This window comes from Aphelocoma coerulescens, chromosome 11 (genome assembly GCF_041296385.1).
Source record: "Aphelocoma coerulescens isolate FSJ_1873_10779 chromosome 11, UR_Acoe_1.0, whole genome shotgun sequence".
Taxonomy (NCBI): domain Eukaryota; kingdom Metazoa; phylum Chordata; class Aves; order Passeriformes; family Corvidae; genus Aphelocoma; species Aphelocoma coerulescens.
The window spans coordinates 14,425,002-14,445,409 of NC_091025.1; the positions used below are offsets into that span (position 1 = coordinate 14,425,002).

Here is a 20,408-nt window from a genome sequence, read left to right on the forward strand (position 1 = left end):
ATAAACTGTCAGTATTAACTGCTGCTAAAGCAAATGCAGATTGCTGGAGCAATGAAGCAGAAGATGCACAGGCAAGACACAGGACCCAAGAGAGTGACAGTAATGCAAAGAAGAGGTTGGTGTATGGTCACTGTGCTGGCCAGAATGGGCCTGGGAAGCAGGACTTGGATATATTGTCTTTTACAAATTTGCACTGAGGAAATACCAGCTTTACCATTAGCTTTTTCTCATTGCTGAAACTGTCTGATTTTGGATCCCTGTCGAGGCTGGAACAGCTGTGCAAATAACAACAATGACTCAAAGAGCAACCAAAGACCCCGTGCTGCATTCGAGCCGATCTACAGATCAAACCAGCCCTGTGTGTTCTGGTGAACAGTATAAACCTTGCTAAACCACCAAGGCTGCCTCATTCTGAGAAAGTGCATTGGGTTTTCACGTATCATTACAGACACTGAGTGCTTGTTTGCATTTGCTGAAAGAATATTTCATTACTCTGGTTGCTTTTCTTAATGAAAACAAATATTTTAAAGTGGTTAATTTACGAGGATAAATATTATTCAGCAGGTTCCTAAACTCCCCAAGGTAAATAATACAGACATGGTAAAGGCCATCTCTGTTATATTAATAATTGATGTTTGGCTTCCTCCTGGCTCAATTGTAATCTATTCATCCTGCTTTGTAAAAGTGCAATTAGAGCTGAATTACAGTAATCAATAGAGCAGCAGCATTTAGAACCAGGACACATAAATAGAGGGAAATTTTGCACATAGGAAGTTTTTTGAGGTATATTGCAAAAACTGCCTTAGTTGGGTGGAATTTTAAATGCTCGCAAAGGAGATTGTTATAATTGATGTAGATGTTTTCAGAGGTTATCTTTTAAACCAAAACCAGCTCCTAAGAATTTGATTGAAATTATTTCCCTTCCTTTTACTTCTGCCATGTCTCTCAGTCAGCCTGTTCTCTCATGATGTGCCTGATGCAGCTTTCCTCTTCTTGCCCAAACATCTGCACTCTTGGTGGGCAGGTGAAAGGAAGAGGGGGGGGCGTGATGGGAAGCAGGCCCTGCATTTGGCCGATGTGGGAGGCTCTAAAAATGAGTAGTGGTAATGGACAGCTAGAGGAGGAACAGAGGAAAACTCACATGTGCTACAGCCAAAGGAAATACAGAGTTGGGGGGAGGGGACGTGGGAAGAAATGGCCTCCAAGATTCTGTAGGAAAGTTTTGATTAATCACCCAAGTGTATAAACTATTACAGATAGAAGAGCTAATAGTAAGACTTTGGTGTAGAAAGAAGCAATAGAGGAGGAAAGGTCTTGGAAGTCCTATGTTTCAAAAAATGAAAATAAGGGTGGTGCGGTGCTGTGCTGAGAGGAGAGGCTGCCACAAGCCTGTGGCACTGCCCTGTGAAGCTTGTGTACATGCTCACCCCAAAATCTTTTAGTATCTCTGTGACTTAGGAAGACTCTGTGCTTTCTTGTGCCCTTGGGACTTAGGGAGGATTTGGGTATCTTAAATAAAATCTGTATGGTGTTCTCCATGCTTTCTTTTCCTGATGCCTTTCATGTCAATGTGTTAGTCAGGAATAGCCTCCCAGCATGTTCAGGAAACCCTTTCTGGCCCCGTGTCCTCGGTGGGGCTGCCAAGCACTGCATGACCTGGGCTTGTTTCTGCATTTCGGGGTTCAACTGGGTTGAATCAAAGCCTAATTCAAACTTATGTGTCATCTTCCCCTAGTATTTCATTTGCTCCAGGTTAAGGACTCTCTGAAGCTGAGTTGAGGCCTGACTTTGCTGCTGGGACTTGCCAAAATCTGGCTGCTGTTGCCATGGCTGGGGAGCAGCTGCTTGGGCAGCACAGGGCACCGGACCCTCCTGTCTCTGCAGAGGAGCTCTCCAGAGGGATGAGCTGAAGGCTGAGTTGCAGGGTGTGGGGAGCTGGATCCAGGGCTGGTGGGAGTCACTGTCAATGTAAAAGCAAATACTGGCTGATTATTATTATTAATAACCACCATCATATCCTCCTTCTCTAGAGCATTGTGGTGTTTGAGGTGAAACTAAGTGCTTTCAGTCATTTAAGAAATGTGGAATGGCTCAATAACGTATTCCCTATTGTGACTTTTGGACTTTATGCAATGTCAATAAAGGGATAAAATGTGTTTAATTAAAAAGAGGCTGATATTATTGAGAAAATAAACCAAATAAAAACCAAAATAGGACATATTAACATGTTGGTCTAACTTCTCAAGCACAATTTTCAGTTTACTGCAGAAATTTAAAAATAAAGCATCTGTTAATGTAATTTTTAAAAAATTAATTTAATTAATATTTATTTTTCTGGTGGCAGTAGCTTATTAAATGGGCACTGCCAACTAGATAGGAGGAAGGTGCTACTTAAATTGATATGGAAGGAGATGCTTTCTTGGCTAGAGCTTTGCACTCTTGAACAAGGAAATTAAATAATTAAAGCTCTGCTTACAGCAATCTATATTCCTGGGAAGCATTAGTTTGTCAGTGTGTAATGAACGCACCACTCTGCATGTGCATTATGTTTTAATAATGCCTCCATCTTCCTCATAAGGCATATTGTCTTGTAATGCAACCCTCTCCAATAACTCTGTCCTGGCAGTTGTCATGTGATGCTGATTGCTTTTGGCGAGTAGTGTATCCTGTAATTATTTTCCTCTCCTATTAAGCTTCACATTCTCTGTACGTAGAAATGCACCCCCATATGGTAGTATGATGTCTATTGTTTTTTGATTTTATTTTTATCAGCATAATGAAATGATCCCCCTCCACATCCTGGAGTAGCATAATGCTTCTTGATTTATTACTGTACCTATTTATGTTGGCTTATCAGAAAGGTGCTTCCAGTGCATTAGCAAACCCCTGAAGTGCTTCTGGTAATAGGAAAAAGCACCTGGGTAGCTGCAAATATAGGAAAGAAGGTCTGCAGTTTGATAAAACTTGGAGCAGGAAATGCCACTTAGGCTAAGATCACAGTGTGCTCAGCCAGGCTGTCCCACAGCCAACCTTCTCTGCAGGGCTGCTTGCAGAAGGATTGAGTTTCTCTCTGGCCCTGGCCTACTGCCCTTGGCAGTGTTTCCCAAATGTAGGCAGCAGTGCCCTCTTTTTCTCACTTTGTTTACCCTGCACTGAAACAATTTGTGTTAATGTGAAGAGGCAGGAGCTGCTGGGTATTAATGCTCCCCTGCAAATTGAGAATTGGACACTCAGTTTAAAGGCATTTCCAGAGGCTACATCAATTTAGGATTAGGAAGCCTTTAAGTGTTGTAGCTGACCTACCTACTCCATGTGCATCCGTGTGGGAGGAGAGGAAGCAAGCAAATCAACAAACAAGTCATTCCTCCTGTAAATCTCTTCTGATTGAACCTGAGCACGGCACAGTGTGCTACAGAAGAATGAATAAACCAGTGATAATATGGAGCTGATTACACAGTGATGGGCAATAGCAGCAAATAGGCCTTATCTTGCACTGTGAAATAGAAACTCATGGCCAAACAAATAAGTCTGGATTCCCAGAGAGAGCGTTTTCAGCAATCCATGGGCAATGACCCTCAAAATTATGTATTCAAAAAAAACAATTATTTTCAGAAGTGCAGCCTTGGCTTGTAGTGAGGCTGAGAAGAAGATATTTGTGTTGCTCAATTGCACATGCAACCTATCATCAAATTTTCACCCCACTGAGGAACGCAGGTGGTCGCAACTGGGTGCTGATCAGGACCCAGTCACACATCAGCATTTATACTTTCTGCTCTTTCTTGGGCCATTTACTCTTCCTTCTTCCTCTTCATTCAGATAAATAATGACTTTTTAGAACTGAGATGAGAATTTTAAACCACTGAAAATGGACCAGGGGTTTAACCCTTTGAGCACTTACCTGAATCAGCTCTACTCCCACAGGTGTACTCCACTTAGAGTGCACTCTGCTTTGGTATGTGGAGGATGCAGAAGAAGCTGGGTTTGCTTTTTCATGCAATCCCCAGGTTTTGAATGTGCTTACACATTTTTCTAGCACTGGAAAGAAGAAATATTTTGGCAAAGGATATTCAGTTATGGCTTTGAACAACATAATCTAGTGGGAAGTGTCCCTCCCCATAGCAGAGGGGTTGGAACTAGATGATCTTTAAGGTCCCTTCCAGCTCAAAGCATTCTATGATTTTATGAAATACTTGTTTATTTTTGTAAAAGTAAAAAAGTACAAATATATGTGTAAAAACCCAAGGTGATATCATTTGTGATCTCCCTGTGCATGTATCTTCAGCCTGAGTCAGTGAAGCAGTTGGGCAGCTACTTCACTATCAGTAAAGTTTAGGTTATGTAGAGTTTTTAGTTTAGTGAATGTTTGGATTTGGTGAGCTCTACTGCTCTTGAATTTAGAGAGTCTTAAGCCTTTGCTTAAAATTAGGCATGCTTTTAATTTTTTTTTTCCTGAGAGGGAGGAATCACTATCTGTCATAATACTGTCACACAGAAAAGTGAAATAAGATGGATAGTTTTGCTGCTAAAAGGCTGGTGTAGGAGAAGAATGGTGACAAATCTTGGGAGGATGATGATGAGATTCTGTCTCCCTCCGTGTGCTCCTGACTGGGGGGCATTGCACCCTTGTGTCCCCACTTGGCACAAGAGCCTGCAGCGAAATCAGCTGGAGAATTATGGATGCACAAGGAAAGGAAACTCTCCTAGGCCTTATTGCTACTAAGAATAAATCCAGCAGGCAGTTTTTCTACACGAAAATAATTTCATAAATATAAGCAAGTATCATATGTTGCTTTTTTTCCTATAGAGGTTTCACTAGAAACTTTTCAGCTACAAAACGGTGAAATAACTAATTATTCTAGTTACAAATGTGCTGTTGGTGTCCGTATGACAATTCAGCTTGGGTGTTCCTTCTCCAGTATATGCTGAAAAACTGCCCTAAATAAGATTGTTGTTCACTGGTAGCAGAAGAACTGCAATAATTTATTCTAGCTGAGTATAATTTTCTTGAAAAGATAAAAAAAAATGAAATAACTCCCAAGAATGTTTTACAACCTTTTCAAACGAAAACATCAAGAACACTAATTCCAACATTATGCTTGGATAGATCAGTGTGAAATGTTAGAATTGCAATGGATTTTTGTAGCCTTTAAAAGTAACATGAAATAGTGCCAAGAAATCAAGTGAAATATGCATCCAACTGCATTGTTAACAGCACTAATAATAATTGCTGATGACTGTCAAAGGTATCCTTTGGCTCTAAAATCTCAAACCTTTTTCCTTGTTAGGAGCATTTGTAAATAATTGTTGCTGGACTGCCAGCTTATTTTGTACCGACAAAGCTCATCAAAATCTCACTCTTATTAAAGATGCTGCATTAATTACTGCTTGGCAGTGCATACTTATCTTTCTAACCCCAGATTTAGTGGATGGAGGTTTAGTTTCCCCAGTGCTAAGGGCTGAAAGGAGCCCCTTGCAGGATGAGTCAGTGGCAGTGGGGCATGGAGTGTCTCAGGACTCCCAGTGCTGGCAGCAGGGTTGAGTGACGCTCACTGGGGCTGGGCACACTGCAGGGGACCTTTTGCTGAAATTCCAACCACGAGCCAGGCTCATTTCCAAGTAACTGTATTTTGCTTGGTGCAGTTTTAGAGCTCACATGTGCATTTACTGAAGGGGGAAAAAGAGGGGAGTGGGCATGTGAAATCTGATGGAAAGCAAATCTGGCTTCAGTGTTGAGTTTTTCTGTCTTGCTCTTGTGCAGCTGCATTTTTTGCTGTTGGTTCCCATTCGTCATAGCTTATCATTGTCCTTCAGGTTTTCCATGTCAATTTGTTTAGAACTGACTTCTTCCAAGAAGCCCCCTTTGTCATTCATGCTGTCGGAAAACATGGGATACAAAATAATTATTAAAGATAAATTTAGGTCTGATACGAACATGGATTTACCAGTTTATTAAATAAATCTTATTGTGTGTACCAGTAAATACATAAATTTAAGGCTTTTGAGATGCACACAAATATATGGAGTTTAAAAATGTAAAACTACATGATAAAATTCTAGGCAAAGAGTATATATTTATCACAAAGCAATTAAAGATCTTGGTTTGTTTATTCCAAAATTAACTTGGCACATTAATTTAACATGAAAAGAGTGATTTAATGAAATCTTCAGAGAATTACTATCTGCCCTTTGAATAAGTTATCTAAAATGCTATTTTATTATGCAAAGCTGTGTAAAATAAATTGCATTCAAGCAGTGGTTCAGAAAGAAGTTTATCGTAACCTCATGTTCATAAAGAAATGACATAAAAGATCTGGGGATCACTGCTTTTCTTTCAAGATGGGAAAAATTAAGCAGAAATAGTCTTTAATTTGAAAAGAGCTAATTTGACATGGAGATAATTATCTTGGTACTTTGAAATGTGATTAACTCTAATTATAGCCAGAAAAAAAAACCAGAAAAACAGAGAACAATGAAAACACAATCCAGTATGGAAGCAGCAGTGTGACCTCACGTGTGTGATTCATGTGACAGAGCAGGTTGGATTCTTTTCAAGAGGGTACAAATCCGCCTGTGAAAAATATGCACCCATGTCCTTTAAGCAGAAATTCCTATTTGCAAACACATTCACCTCTCAGCATAAGAGTAACATGGGCAATGTTCACGTTAAAGGACTGACTTCACTACCTGTGTGGACACAAACAACCTGCAGTTGGCACATCACTTAATGTAAATCCAGGATGCTGTTTTGTCCATGGATAATCACACTGAACTTCCAGCAAGACCAGTACATTGATTCCAATAAGGGGATTGCAGGAAAGCACCCCAGCAAGCTGTTTTACTGATTTTTAATTTTTTTTCCCCAGCTAATGGAAAAGACTGTTCTCCCAATTTAGTTTGGTAATTAATTTGAAACATGAGGACTACTGGTACTAAATAGATAATATTTTTCTACATGGCTGGAAATAGTTTTCAGAGTTTGGCTTCCTTTTAACTGAACCTAATGAATTGCTCTTCTCACTATGGTTTTCTGACAGTGACATCCATAAGCAAATCCTTTACCGTGCTGGGCTTTGGTTTTGTGTTCTTTTTTAAGCCTTTCCCAGTATTTGCCATAAAAGAGATTTAAACCAGGGATCATTTGCCTCAGCTGAGGTGACAGATGCAAAAGTCCATGCAAAGAAGAGCTAACTAGCATGGATTATTTAGTACTCTCATACTGAAGGCAGTTCCTGATCAGGGAGGCAAAGTCAGAAGTCTGGCTGTCATTATCCACTTACACAAAGCTCAGAGATGTGTGGCTTTCCATTTCAGCAAATGCTCTCATATTCTTGTTTTATTGAAAACAGTAAACAGGATTATGGGTTTATAGTTAGTGTGTTATACGAAGCTCTGTACCTTTTCCCAAGGGATCTGACTATTCTGTTTGTTATGGAATATTGAACAATAAATGGATTAGTATTTGTTTGTGTTATTGTCAGTTTAGCATTCCTTTCAGAAGAGCTTTTGAGCAGGCAATGGTGTGCTTTCTGTTACATTTCAGCCTATTATCTCAAAATTGCTCACTGCAAATGGTTTCATTCAGTAATTGAATAGTTTATTTTACCAGTATGGTTTACGTTTGGTGGGGGTTGTTTTTGTTGCTGTTGTTTTGGCTAAGGCTTACTTTGGTTGCTTCATATACATAATGTATTGACTGACTGTGCATTACAATGTGGAATGTGGCTTCTCAGCCCTGAGCAGCCTGGCTTAGTTCTGTGCTCTGTTTGAACTGATATCATTCTTTCTGTGTATAAGGAAAACAAATGACATTTTAAAACTGATGTTTAGTTGTTTGCATGTGGTAAAACCTTGAGAAAAGCAAATGGATTAATTAGGTAGAGATTTTTATCTGACCTTCCTCTTTAATTTAATATAGTTTTACTGAACTGAGACATATCTCTTAAAACTGCTCTAGTTCATATGACTCAGCTGATCATTTCAGTCATAGAATCACGCAGGGATAGAATGGTTTGGGTTGGAAGGGACCTTAAAGATTGTCCAGTTTCAGCCCCTTCCATAAGCAGGGATGCCTTCCACTATCCCAGGTTGCTCCAAGCCGCGTCCAACCTGACCTTGAACACTTCCAGGGCTGGGGCAGCCACAGCTTCTCTGGGCAATCTGTTCTAGCACCCTCGGAGGGAAGAATTTCAGAGCTGTTTGCCTTTTTTTTTTTTTCTTATCAGTAAATACAAGCAACGTCCTTTCTCATTTAGATTAACTTTTAATCAAATAAATGCAAAAATCTTGTACTGTAGGAAAGTTGTCGCTGCAGGAGTTGGGAATGAAATACATGCTCTAAAAAGTGTGAAGCAGAAGATTTGTGATTAAATACTAGGGAAGATCTTAGAACATTTTGGATAGAACAGGGATTGTCCAAATGACCCTGGCACCTCTAGTATTAAAGCATAAGAAAGAAGCTTAAGCAGCTTAAAAGTCAGCCTGGTATCCTCCTGCCCTTGGGCACAGCTTCTCTGGGCTGTACAGAATGCTCTTGAGAGTGCATAACTTATTTAAACTGTCACATGTTCATACAGCAACAGCCTTTCACCTTTTTATTTATTTTGTTCCACTCTGTGCCACTTGTACCTTCTGACTGATCCCACAGTGACAAACTGAAGTTTCCCATTAAAACCCCACTGAAGCTTAGTAAGGACACAAATTGCCCCTCCCCACGACATTGCAGAACTGCAGGCAAATGTCTTTTTATTTTAATTACTGCCTAAAGATCCTTAGACAAGCTGATGCATAATCATCATGTTTGCTAGCTCTCCTGTTTTGTATTTAATATGGCATGGAAAAATTTATTGTTCCAATTATCCAGTTTTCAGGGTGGGGGGTGGGTCTTAGCCAGAACTGTGGCCTCCTTGTTGGCTCCTCTCCACCCTGAAATCCACCCACTTGTGCTCACATCAACCACCTCTAAAAATTACCTGCATAGCTACTGTGGGGTTCATCTTCTTGTGTTCCATATTATTACTATCTTCTTTTTTATGTTTTTGCTCCCCCCCCGCAGTTTCTATTGCTGATTTGCTGGCAGCATGATGATCCCAGAGCTGAGTGTGTTGACAGGGCTTGAGAGTAAATGCACCAACTGTGCATATAAACCATGATGCACTTACAAAAAAGTACTGATCCCCTTAGTTACATCCTCACAATTCATATTCTGTCTGTGAACAAGAAGGATGTTGTGTTTCCAACCTACCTTTATTATTTATTCTCTTCAGGAAGTCTTAACATTTGCAGAAATGCTCAAATAGAGATAAATCTTTTCTAATTCCTTGGGATTTTATTGTAGTGGTGTTAATCATGATGAATTCTTTCAGTGTTTAAGAAAATCAATTGTCAATTAGCTTTTATGGGGAATTATACATTGTGATAAGTCATCATTTGGGCATTATGGTGTTATTTGACAACTGTTATTAAAACATACAGGAATTTGCTTTTATTATCTATCAAATAGCCAACACAAGTTTCAAAAATAATATGAGCTTTGGAATTATAATTAGAGAATGTTTTATTGGGAATTGTTTTATAATGCAGTGTTACTGTTCAGAATTAATTATTTTGTTTGAAGAAAATTTAATATATTATTTATAAAAACCAGATAGCTTACCTGTTTTTTGATTTATTTTCATAAATGCTTGAAAAATTACAACTGCATTAACAAGATTTAAATAAGTAGATAATCATTCTAAGGTGAATAGGCTTGATTAAATAATGAATAGTTTAAAAAATACTTTTTTTTTTGTTTTTGTTCAAAATAATGGACCAGTTCCTACAAATCTGCATTCCCTGATGAAGTCTTGTTCCCACTTCATTTGGAGGTTGGTGCTGCACTGCAGGATTGGAAAGTTTATTTAATAAGTTCCGTAAACACCTTCTGTAAAACATAGACCCAACTTAGTAAATTTTTGTAATTAAATGGTGCATCCCTGTAACATTATCAACAAATGTTTTTAATCAAATGAGAGCATTATTTTCTTGCTAAAGAGCACAGTAGAAATGAATTTATGCAAATCCAAACAGGATCCTATGCTGCTGCTCCTCCTTAGTTCTTGAATATATCCAAGATCATCCTTACCTTGCCCAAAGATATTTATTGACCACAGCAATCATTACAGAACATCTAAATACTAATAACGTAGAATATATGCAAGTTTTAAAAGTCTATATGTAAGTTTTAAACATTTTTGCTTGTGAGAGATGTTCTTCCTGTCTCATTTGGAAGATGGAATATCTATTTGCTCTGGAATTGGCTTGGCTCTAAGCGAGACATTACAGTGGCTGTTCAAAACCTCCAGATCCAGCATATCATGGAATTATTGTGGCTTTTATTCAGTGGAGAATCTTTAGTGTAGGAGGTACATATGAAATCAGTCTGCCTAAACCTTGGCTCCATAAACATTTTTATGCTACAGGCTTTTCTGCAATAATAATGATAACAACAACAACGTTACTGGTAACTGCCACCCACTGTATAGAGAGTGCTTTACTCAGAGTCCTGAATAAATCTGCAGCAATCTGATGCTTCACCATAGATACTGTAAAATGAAAGGTAGAGTATTGGCACTGAGAAAGGTAATTTCCAGTGCCACTGAGCTTCTAGCGAGAGCTGTGTTGAGGTCATGGCTGGCCCTCTCTACAGCATCAACCAGCAGCAAATAGTTTTGGAAAGAGAAAAAGAAACATGTAAGACTAGAGCTGTATTTTCTCTGGATTTCCAGCACTCATCTGCTTTGGGCTTCTATTGGACCAGAGATTGAGCAGGAAGCTTTGAGTTCAAAATCCACAGATGGACTTTTCCTCCATGAAACTTCTGTTGTATTTTTCTGCCTTCCCCATGTTCTGAAGCAATGATAGCATGTGGAATACACATTTCCTTTCTTTTGCTTTGCTTTTGTAGTTTGGTGATTTCTCTGTATGCTTTTTATCCCTTCTTTGCCCTTTTATTTTTTGTTAATTTGGGAGAAGATCTAAATGGTGCATTGGGAAGACTTAAGTGGTACTTCATCCTGATACCAGAACATTCTCCTCTGCTCCTTTAAATGTCTTTAAAAGATCATTTTTTTGTGTAGTGTTAGGTTCCTGTGCAGTCACAGAACTTTAAAATGCTTCCCCAGCACCTTCCCACCCACTTGCTCTCCGTCTCTGTGAGGAAGGACTCATCCATTTACAATTTACAAGCTGAGAAAGGGGATGGTGTTAAATACTGTGCTGGCAGAAAGCACAGTCTACTTCTAACATATGTCTTTAAGATTTCTGTCAATTACTTTTCTTGCTTTAATGTTCTCCTCTGATTTGTACTGCATTGAACAGGAGTTTAAAAGAATTTAAATTCAGGTCAATCACCGATCAAATGTCTTGGTGCGAGTCTGTGACAAATGTACAGAGTATATGAACTACAGAGCCTGTACAGTGGTGCCCCACATCACCTTAATGTGTTCTAAAATTACCTGTGCTGTTCTACAAGGAATTGTATTCCAGGTATTGCCATTCCTTGCCAGTCAGTCGGTGTCATTCTTCTGGGCTTAAAAATGGCCATGGGGGAAAGGACAAGAGCTTCCCTAGGGTACTTAAGAGTTGTGTCCAGATAGAGGCTGTGTTATACCTGAATTGCCTTTCACAGCTGAAAGGAAATCTGACTTCAAACCAACACATCTGAAGGATGTGTACAAGTATAACCACCTGGTGGAATGAGTTGGATATATCAAAGATTAGTACATAGCTGAAAGAGAAGTAAATTATAGTGCACATGAAATTGCTGTAGTTACTCTACTCTGGGGAGTCAGAGATTGGAGACAAGTGAGTGACGAGCTAATATCGCTCTATATAAAATATGAAACAAGAATAATGAAAACACTGAGATGTATGTTCTTACAGAGTTGGAAGAGTTTTATCAAAAACTACAATTAGTTGTCGAAAACATTCCTAAGCCAAGACTTTTTTGTATCATTTAGACTTCAAAGGAGTGTGTCATTCAGAATACACACTGCAGTGCAACTGGGAGGCAGCTTAGAAGATAATGGGAATAGCACTTTGAGATCCTGAGATGAAAGTTAAATGAGTTGCTAAAGATAATTTTCATCAAGGACTTCAGTATTATTTAATTGCTGTAATTTATGTCAAAATAAAAAGAACAGATAAATGTAGCTATTTTGAAAAGATGCACAAGAATTGTTTTTTAACTATGTCCAAAGAATATAAGATAGGGACCAAATATGTAGTGTTCAGAATTTTTTGTTTTCCCCTGGTAGTGATAAAACTAATTACAGAAGAAAGTGGAGAAAACTGTTTTGTATTGTCCAAACAAATACATTTTAGCTAAAAAGAATTCCATTAAAGTTTACTTGGGTAGAGATAGTGAAAAAGCAACACACAAGAAGCTGCCAAAAATGTTAATAGATTATATCTCACCTGGGAGAAATATACTGCTAAGACTGACAATGAATGAAAGACAGCTAAAAATCGCAGAATGAGGCAATTTCTGCTGCCTCTGAGCTTTGTGGAAGGTAAATGGAAGGGAAAATGACTTAAAATATCATGAACATGATGGGAAGAATGCAGTCACAGATTCAAGAGATTTTTGTTCATAGGTTGCTGAATCTTTTCTGCCCAAAGGTAGACTGTGCCTCTGACCATTCTGTGCTCAGTGGGGCTTTGGCAATTGGGAAATTGTAATTCATTACTGTTCATGGGGCATTTATTTTGCCTCTGAAGCTCCACAGCACTGTTCAGTTTAGTATTTAAATGAGGCATTAGTCTACCACAGCACCTGTAGGATGTTGTGCCTCCTCCTGTGTGCTGTGCTTCGATTGCAGCAGCTTCATTTCATGCTGACTCGAGTTATCTTGGAAGACATTTACGCTTCCTTTGTAGAAAAAATGCTGGATTAATTAAGAAAAACACTATTTCTAGGTTGATGGGCTCTGGACATAAAGGCTGCTGAATCTCTAACCACAAGCTAGTCCTGGGGCTGTGCAAACCAATAGATTTTTGCAGGAAGCTGGCACTTTGTGATAGGAACTAGAAGCTGGTATTATCTTAGAGGTCTTTTCCAACCTTATTTATTCTTACTCTGTGTATTGCAATTACATGTAAATCATATGATGACACTGAGGAGTATTTGGGGTTCTCTTACTGTGTTACATGGTGGGAGTGAACCATTCAGTCCAACACCACCATTAATTAGATTGCTTGCAGAAAGCTGTGCACAGAACCTGCATATTGGTGATTTTTACTGTAGAATTTTTGCTAAAGGTGATTTTTTCAGTAGAATTTTTACTAGAGATAACTCAAATACAGGCTTGTCCTAAGTCCAGAAGCAAGACTCTTTCATTTGTACTGATTACCTTCTGATCCCAGCTCTGCCTCTGTAAGTGTAACTTCTGCTTGGCGAGGGAGAAGATGAAGTCATTGTACAGTTGCCAGTTCTTTGACTGACTGGCAAAAGACATCAGCCATCAGTACTCTGTTAGATATGGGACTCTTCTTCTGCTAATTCTCTAAAAAAGACATCTTCCTCTTGTCTCACTTTCCAAGCCCCTGTAACAGTTGGGTAAAGCCAACAAACATATGCATTTCTAATGTCCTTTAATTACAGAATTGCTCATTTTAAATTTCTAATGGCATAGGGGGAAAAAAATGCATTTAGTAAACAATGTGGTACATTACATTTTGATTATGCATTGCTAGAACAAGGTAATGTCATAATTTATGTCTTGAGGCTACTAAAATGTTATAATCCTAAACAGTTAATGAAGAAAATCTGTCACAGTTGTGACACAGGCTGGTTGCCAGCAGTGCTAGGACAATAAATGCCAACAGTAGTGTGTCTCTTTAAGCAAACCAAGTTATAATGTGCTGCAGCACGTTAAACAACACAAGAACGACTCTAATGAGTCAGAAAAAAGCCCAAATAGCTCAGCGACCTATCTCTAACAGTGGCTACAAACTAACACTTAAAAAAGAATTCAGCATAACACATGCATTCAGTGGTATTTCCCTCAAATTTTTGCTCTCTTGCAACTTTCTGACCAGAGGAATGTCTTGTAATTAGTCATTAATTTCCTTCATTAACTTGTCCAGTCCCTCAGCTTCTCCTGTTCCTCTATCAAGAATTTAATTCATTTTAACATTATAATTTATCTCCACAGACTTTAATCTTTAAAGTTATTTTAACGTTTGATGCATTAAGATTGTTACAAACCATCCGTTCTTGTTTTCATGGGTATCCCAGATCCTTTTCTGTAGACCTGCTCCCTAGCTGTTAATTTCTATCACAACACATGCTGGCTTTGTAGGGCATTATTTGTCCAGGTTATTTTTAATTCTAATCCTTTTTGCATCAAAGTTTCCAGTTGTACCCAGTTTACCACCATATGCAGCTTTACAAAGCTCATTCTCTGACAGTTGATTAACAAACGTACTGGGCAGTGCTGGACTCACAGGTTCTCACTGAGCTCCTCACAGCACAACTCCTTGCTCCAACAGGGAATTGCTGGTAGTTCATCCATCAGCACTGCTTTGGAAACAGTTGTTCTCTACAATACTCCAATTTATATCAGGTTCCTTAATAGACACGAGAACGTTTTGTGAGATGGTGTAAAAATCTTACTTAAAACTTTGTCAGCTACTGCTAATATCCAAGGCCTGTTATCCTATTATAGCAACAAATGTGATTGCATTGACTTGATTAGTTCCTGATAAATCCATGGAGGCTATTACTTATCACCTTCTATTATTCTAGCTGCTTACAAATAGGATTATAGCATTATGTATTTTAATAGGCACAAAATATAAATGAAGGCTTTAATAAATTGAAGCATCATTAATTTTGAAAATTTAATATTAATACAGCTGTTTACCTAAGGGACTGATATGTGTCACAACTTCTGTCCTTTTACAATTCCTATGCAAGTTTTCTAAATACAGTGAACCTTGCTGAAGTCCTCAGGGTCCCCTTTTCCTCCTCTCATTGCAAGCACTACAACAAATGATGGCAATACATCCAGTGGGGTGGAATGAGCAAGCTGCTCCTGGCTGTGCTGCTGCTACCAGCCCTGGACTGATGAGCACCTCAAGGCACTGTATTAGCAGGGGCTGGGGCTGGAGATGGAAGTGTCTCCAAATCCACATTTCTCTTGATGACATTTCCTCGTTCACCAGAAGTTTATCAGTTTTGTCTGACTTCTCAGTTACTGCTGTTTTGCTAAATTTCTAGATACGTAGAAAATAAAAAACTTCCCTCTAAAACACAAACACCTAAGGCAGAGAAATGTTAAACAGAGCTGCTGGTTGACATTTCTTAGTTATTGCCCTTGTTTCTCATGGCACGGTCCCCTCTAGAACCCACCAGACTCTGGCCGTCTCTGGGGATGCCGAGTGAGAGGCAGAACTGGGATTTAAGGGAATGCTGCACTATGGCTCCAAGTCTCCACCGTAACCACCCACCCAGCCCTGGCTCCTTGGTGGTCATGAAGGGCTCCTCTGGGTGGGCTTTGTGGGATCCAAGTCAGACTTAGAATCTGTGTCTTTATGCAGGATTGGCCTTTAACTTCACCTGCCTGAACTAGGGGCCTTGGCTGAACCACATACACCTTACAACTTCCTGAGTTTGTTGTAAGAGGGGCAACACACCCTTTCTTGACTTGTCCCTTTGCTTCAGCTACAGGAGCTTTGTGTTGTCTGGACCCATTTGAAAACAAGAGGGAGAAAGCAATCTCATCTCTTCTTCTTTCATGAGGCACAAATAAAAATATACTTTAGAGTTAATATTTGCATGTACATAGGATGTGAGTTGTTCACCAAACAGGCTGGACACAATGGTTTTCAATTTTTACTGACTGCTACTTGCATATGTTGTGACAGACTCCCTGAAATGAATGACACCTCTATTGTAAAACTGGTGTCAGACAGAATTCTCCCTCAGTGTATCCACAGAGCAGCATTATGTCACACCACACTGTAGTCTCTGGTTAATACTGCTTAATTCTAGCAATCCAGTTTGAGTTATTTTACTATTTTATTGGGAATAGGCTTGTATTATTTGTATATTGAAAATTCTGTTGTACTTTTCTGTAGTTTCCAAGGATTCTGTTTTGCAACTGAGGGAGCACATCAGTGCAGTGCAGGACAGAAGTATTTTCAGCCAGTGGTAAAGAGTGGGAAGGAAACACGAAGTACAGGACAAGTGGTGTTTTTTTGCTTTGTTCTAGAAACAGCAAACCTTGTTTCTCCTCCTGCTCTGCACCCAGTGAAGCACCAGCTCTGTGCTGTATTGGCACGACCAGTGCTGGCTAAAAGATCTCTTTGTGGCTTTGTAGCTCAGTGTCTACCTTGAATCAGCAGCCCTTCAGGAGGGCTCTGTGTTCTGGGTCTGCTGTAGCATCTCCTCGACGGGACACACTAGAAATCTGTGCACAAAGAAATACACTTTATCGTAAGTCAGGAACTAAGTGCTCACTCCAAGTTTTTATTGAAATTGAACACAGTATTCAGCATAGTTCTGGTCGAGAATCTAGACAGCTAATTTCATCTGGTTTTTTACAGTATGCCTCAGTTAACCCTTCTGGTGTACATTCCCAGGAACATGGAGGTGAGCAGGCACCGTGTCTCTCAGCCAACCACCACCATGTCATCCCCAACAAACTGGTAATCTGGGACCTCGAGGTTTAAGGGAGCTGGGCCTTTCCTGATTCTGCCAGAGGCGTCATAGTGGGAGCCGTGGCAGGGGCAGTAGTACCCACCAAAATCCCCGGAGTTGGCGATGGGGACACAGCCCAGGTGAGTGCACACACCCACCAGGATCACCCACTCGGGCTTCTTCACTCTGTCTAAGTCGTGCTGTGGATCCCTCAGTTGAGACAGATCAACTTCAGCTTCCTGACTAATCTCTGCCTGGGTTCTGTGACGCACGAAAAGGGGCTTCCCTCTCCACTTGAAAGCCATGTTCTTGCCTTCTGGAATGTCAGACAGCTTGATCTCAATCTTTGACAAGGCCAGCACATCAGCAGAGGCACTCAGGCTGGAAATAAACTGGGTGACAACATTCTTGGCAACATAGGCAGTTGCTACACCTGTCGCTGCAGTCATCAGGTAGGAGAACCCTTTCCTGGAATCACTGCTGCCTTGGGAAGATGCGTTGGCATCTTGCACATCCTGGCGGCGATAGGCAGAGAAGTCGGGGACCGCGACGTCGTTATGGACACAGCGAACGCTGGCAGGGGCTGAACGGAAAAGGACAGCAAATGACACCACTTCCAGGTAAAACACAGTGTAATACATTTCACATTATACTTTTTAAGTGGCATTTTTAGAATAATGGGGAAAAGTCATTCCAAAGGCTGGGTAGGATTCCGTTAATTAAGCATTTCGATTTTAAGTTGTATGAAAATGGCTTTCAGAGGAAATTTTTGGTAGATTAACAGGTGATCTATGAAACTGGTTTCCCTATTATTTGAAAAATAAATGAACTGTTTTTTCAGTATATTTCAAGAAAAAACTCCTGCAGAATACCATGACTAGCTCAGAAAAGGCAGATCTGTATTGCATTCAAATGCTTCCCTGTAAAGAGCTGCTAAGAAGAAAAATGATATAGTGAAGTTTGCACATCTGCAGTGTAACACTTTTGTGCTGTCTTTTGTCTGAAGTAACTTCTACGCCTGTAATAATATTAAGTGTGTGGTTAAGCCTTTTTAAAATTATCAGGCATCCTCTTTCATTATTAAATTGTTGTCCAAGCTAAAAGCCACAGTAAATAATTTTTAAACCTGCAGTCCCCAGGCTTGCTTTTTAGAAGATTTAGGGATAAAGCTAATAACTATCCAGTTTCAAGTGGGATTCCCACATCAAACCTCTGTGCTCAAGTAACAGGATATGAAGGATAACTAAAAGGTCTCCCATGAGTTTCTCCAGCAAAAGAAAGCTGCTTCCCCCACTGAAAATCGATAAGCTAAAGAAAAGAACGTGGCAATGACAGAACATGTCGCTTGCCAAAGTGCAACCTGTTACTTGGAAGAGTATTATTTAGTCCTTATATTTTCTAGGAGTTGGCAGAAAATTAAGAGATGTCTCAAGTACTTATAAGTTTAATTCCCAGGGATTTAGATGCAATACAGTGGGGAAAATAGTTACGTTTATTTACATGTAACTCAGTACTGAGAAGGTATTTCCTATAGGATTTTAACTGCAAAGAAATTAAACTGAAAATTAAAATTCTGAGGTAGTACTCCATCCTAAGTTACTCCAGTATGAAGACTTAAAGCATTTAGGAACAAGTAATATGATTAATTTCTAAAAATTCGCTATACTCAGTGAAAAGCATGTTTGATGTTAATTGAAACACAGAGCATGGATAAGTGTCAGCTACATCAGTTACACATTTGTAGAATTTCCACCTGAACAAACCCTTTACAGCTGAGGGTCAGGTGAAGTACATAGCTCCAATTGCTACAGAGCATCTTCTGCACGGCACTGCCCTCCCAGAATTAAACGTGTGCATTCTGTACTGTTCTGAAGCAGAGTGTTCCGTCAGTGACAGCTGCAGAGCCGGGCACCAGTTCTCCAGGAACTGCAAATCAGTGTCAGGGAGAGCCACAGCCCCTGGGGCAGAGGTCGGGTTCTAAAGAACACCTCGGGATCACTCCCTGGCTGATGCTTTCCCGACCTGGGGGTACCACAGGGTAAAACACACCGTGTGTTCTCACTGCACCCCTCTACTCTGGTGCCCACAATTAGAAACCTCCCCGAATGACAGAATTTAGCTGCATTTCTCAATGGTAAAATAACGATAACCTGAGATATCTTGCTCAACGGAGATACTCTAGAACCGCCTAGACGCAATCCTGTGCCCTGGGCTGACCCTGTTTGGGCAGAGAGATGACCCACTGTGGTCCTTTCCAGCCTGCCCCATTCTGTGAGTCATCGAAAGGAAGCTGCCATGTAAGTGCCCTTGAACAAGCTCTGTAGTTGTAAGTGCGAGCGACTGCACCGGTGACAACTGAATCAAACATGTAAAAACCCCACACGGCCCAAGCCCCCGCAGCCCGCCCGCCCGCTCTCCTTCCCGGCTCTGCTCCCCCGCCCGCTGGGCCGGGCCGGGCCGGGCGGTGCCCGGGAGGGCTGGCAGGGCCCGCGCTGTGCCCGCGGCTCCCCCCGCCCGCCCCGCCGCTCCCCCGGCCCGCACCGTTCAGGCTGGCGCTGGCGACGAGCCCCCCGCGGGCGGCGCGGCCGCTCAGGGACTCCCGGCAGAGCACGGGCCGCTTCGGGTCCAGCGGCACCTTCTGTTCCCGGTGCGCGGCCGCCGGGGCCAGCGGGCGGAGCGGGCCGGGCACGGCGTGGGCCGCGGCGGACACGAAGGGCGCGAAGGGCCCGGCGCGGGCGGCCACGGACAGCATGGCGGCGTCCCCCCGGCGACCTTCCCGGCCGGCGCGCGCCCCGACGCGTCACGGCGCCGCGGTCTCGCGCGGGGTGACGTCACGCGCCGGCGCGCGGGGGTGACGCAGCCGCGGAGGCGGGTGCCCTGAGGGGAGCGTGCTCAATAAAGGGCTTTGAGAGCTGCTTTTTCTTTTTGTTTTTTTTTCCTTTTCTCCCCCAACCCCTCCCCTTTTTTCCCCTATTTTTTCCCTTCCCTTCCCTTCCCTTCCCTTCCCTTCCCTTCCCTTCCCTTCCCTTCCCTTCCCTTCCCTTCCCTTCCCTTCCCTTCCCTTCCCTTCCCTTCCCTTCCTTCCCTTCTCTTCTCTTTCTCCTTTCTTTCAGCGTACCCTTGTTCTGTTTTGGCGCAGTTCCCCTTTGCGGTGTTTCTGTGTAACGCTTTGGAGGGGCTCTCCGTGTGTTGTAGGGCCGTCCCACACTGCACTGTGCTGATTGATCCCCGCTAGAGAGCTGAGGCCAGGCTGGAACACTTCGGGGAAGGGTTTGTGAAGCGCTGTGGGGACCCGTGAGCGCTCCCGTGCCTCTGCTGCAGGACACCGATCCATTTAAACACACCCATGTGACCCCAAAACACCTTGAAGGAATTAGTGATTTTTTTCCTTGCTGTTCTTAGGATGTGATTTTGAGCTGTGTAAAAACAATGCTTAGAAGTGTGTCACTTCTAGGATAATACATACCCTTTATTATTTCTTCCATTTCTTGTGCAGTGCATGATTTTTGCGCCTTTTGTTTCTTTTTTCTTTCTTCCTTAGCTTAGTAATCTAATTTTTTTTTTTTTGTCTTAGGTAGTCCTGGATTAGTTTCAAATTGGGAAAAGATTAATTTTTTTCAGCTTGTCTTAGGAAATTGGTTGAGGAATAGATTTTACTTCCAGTTTGAAAATGTAAAGCACGTTGACAACAACCGAATCCACTCCAGGGGCTGTTCTGGGGGCGGGG

At 41.2% G+C, this 20,408-nt stretch overlaps 1 protein-coding gene and 1 long non-coding RNA gene across 2 annotated transcripts in view; one reads left to right on the plus strand and one right to left on the minus strand.

Annotated features, from left to right (window-relative positions):
- Positions 1–20,408, plus strand: part of LOC138116982 (uncharacterized) — a 157,583-nt gene that overhangs the window by 72,649 nt on the left and 64,526 nt on the right. The window lies entirely within an intron of this gene.
- UQCRFS1 (ubiquinol-cytochrome c reductase, Rieske iron-sulfur polypeptide 1) lies at positions 16,491–19,475 on the minus strand. Its single transcript, XM_069026884.1, has 2 exons — positions 19,223–19,475; positions 16,491–17,264 (listed from the first exon to the last, which is right to left on the minus strand). Exons 1-2 carry the CDS (start codon positions 19,431–19,433, stop codon positions 16,654–16,656), a joined length of 822 nt encoding a protein of 273 aa, XP_068882985.1. The 5' UTR covers positions 19,434–19,475; the 3' UTR covers positions 16,491–16,653.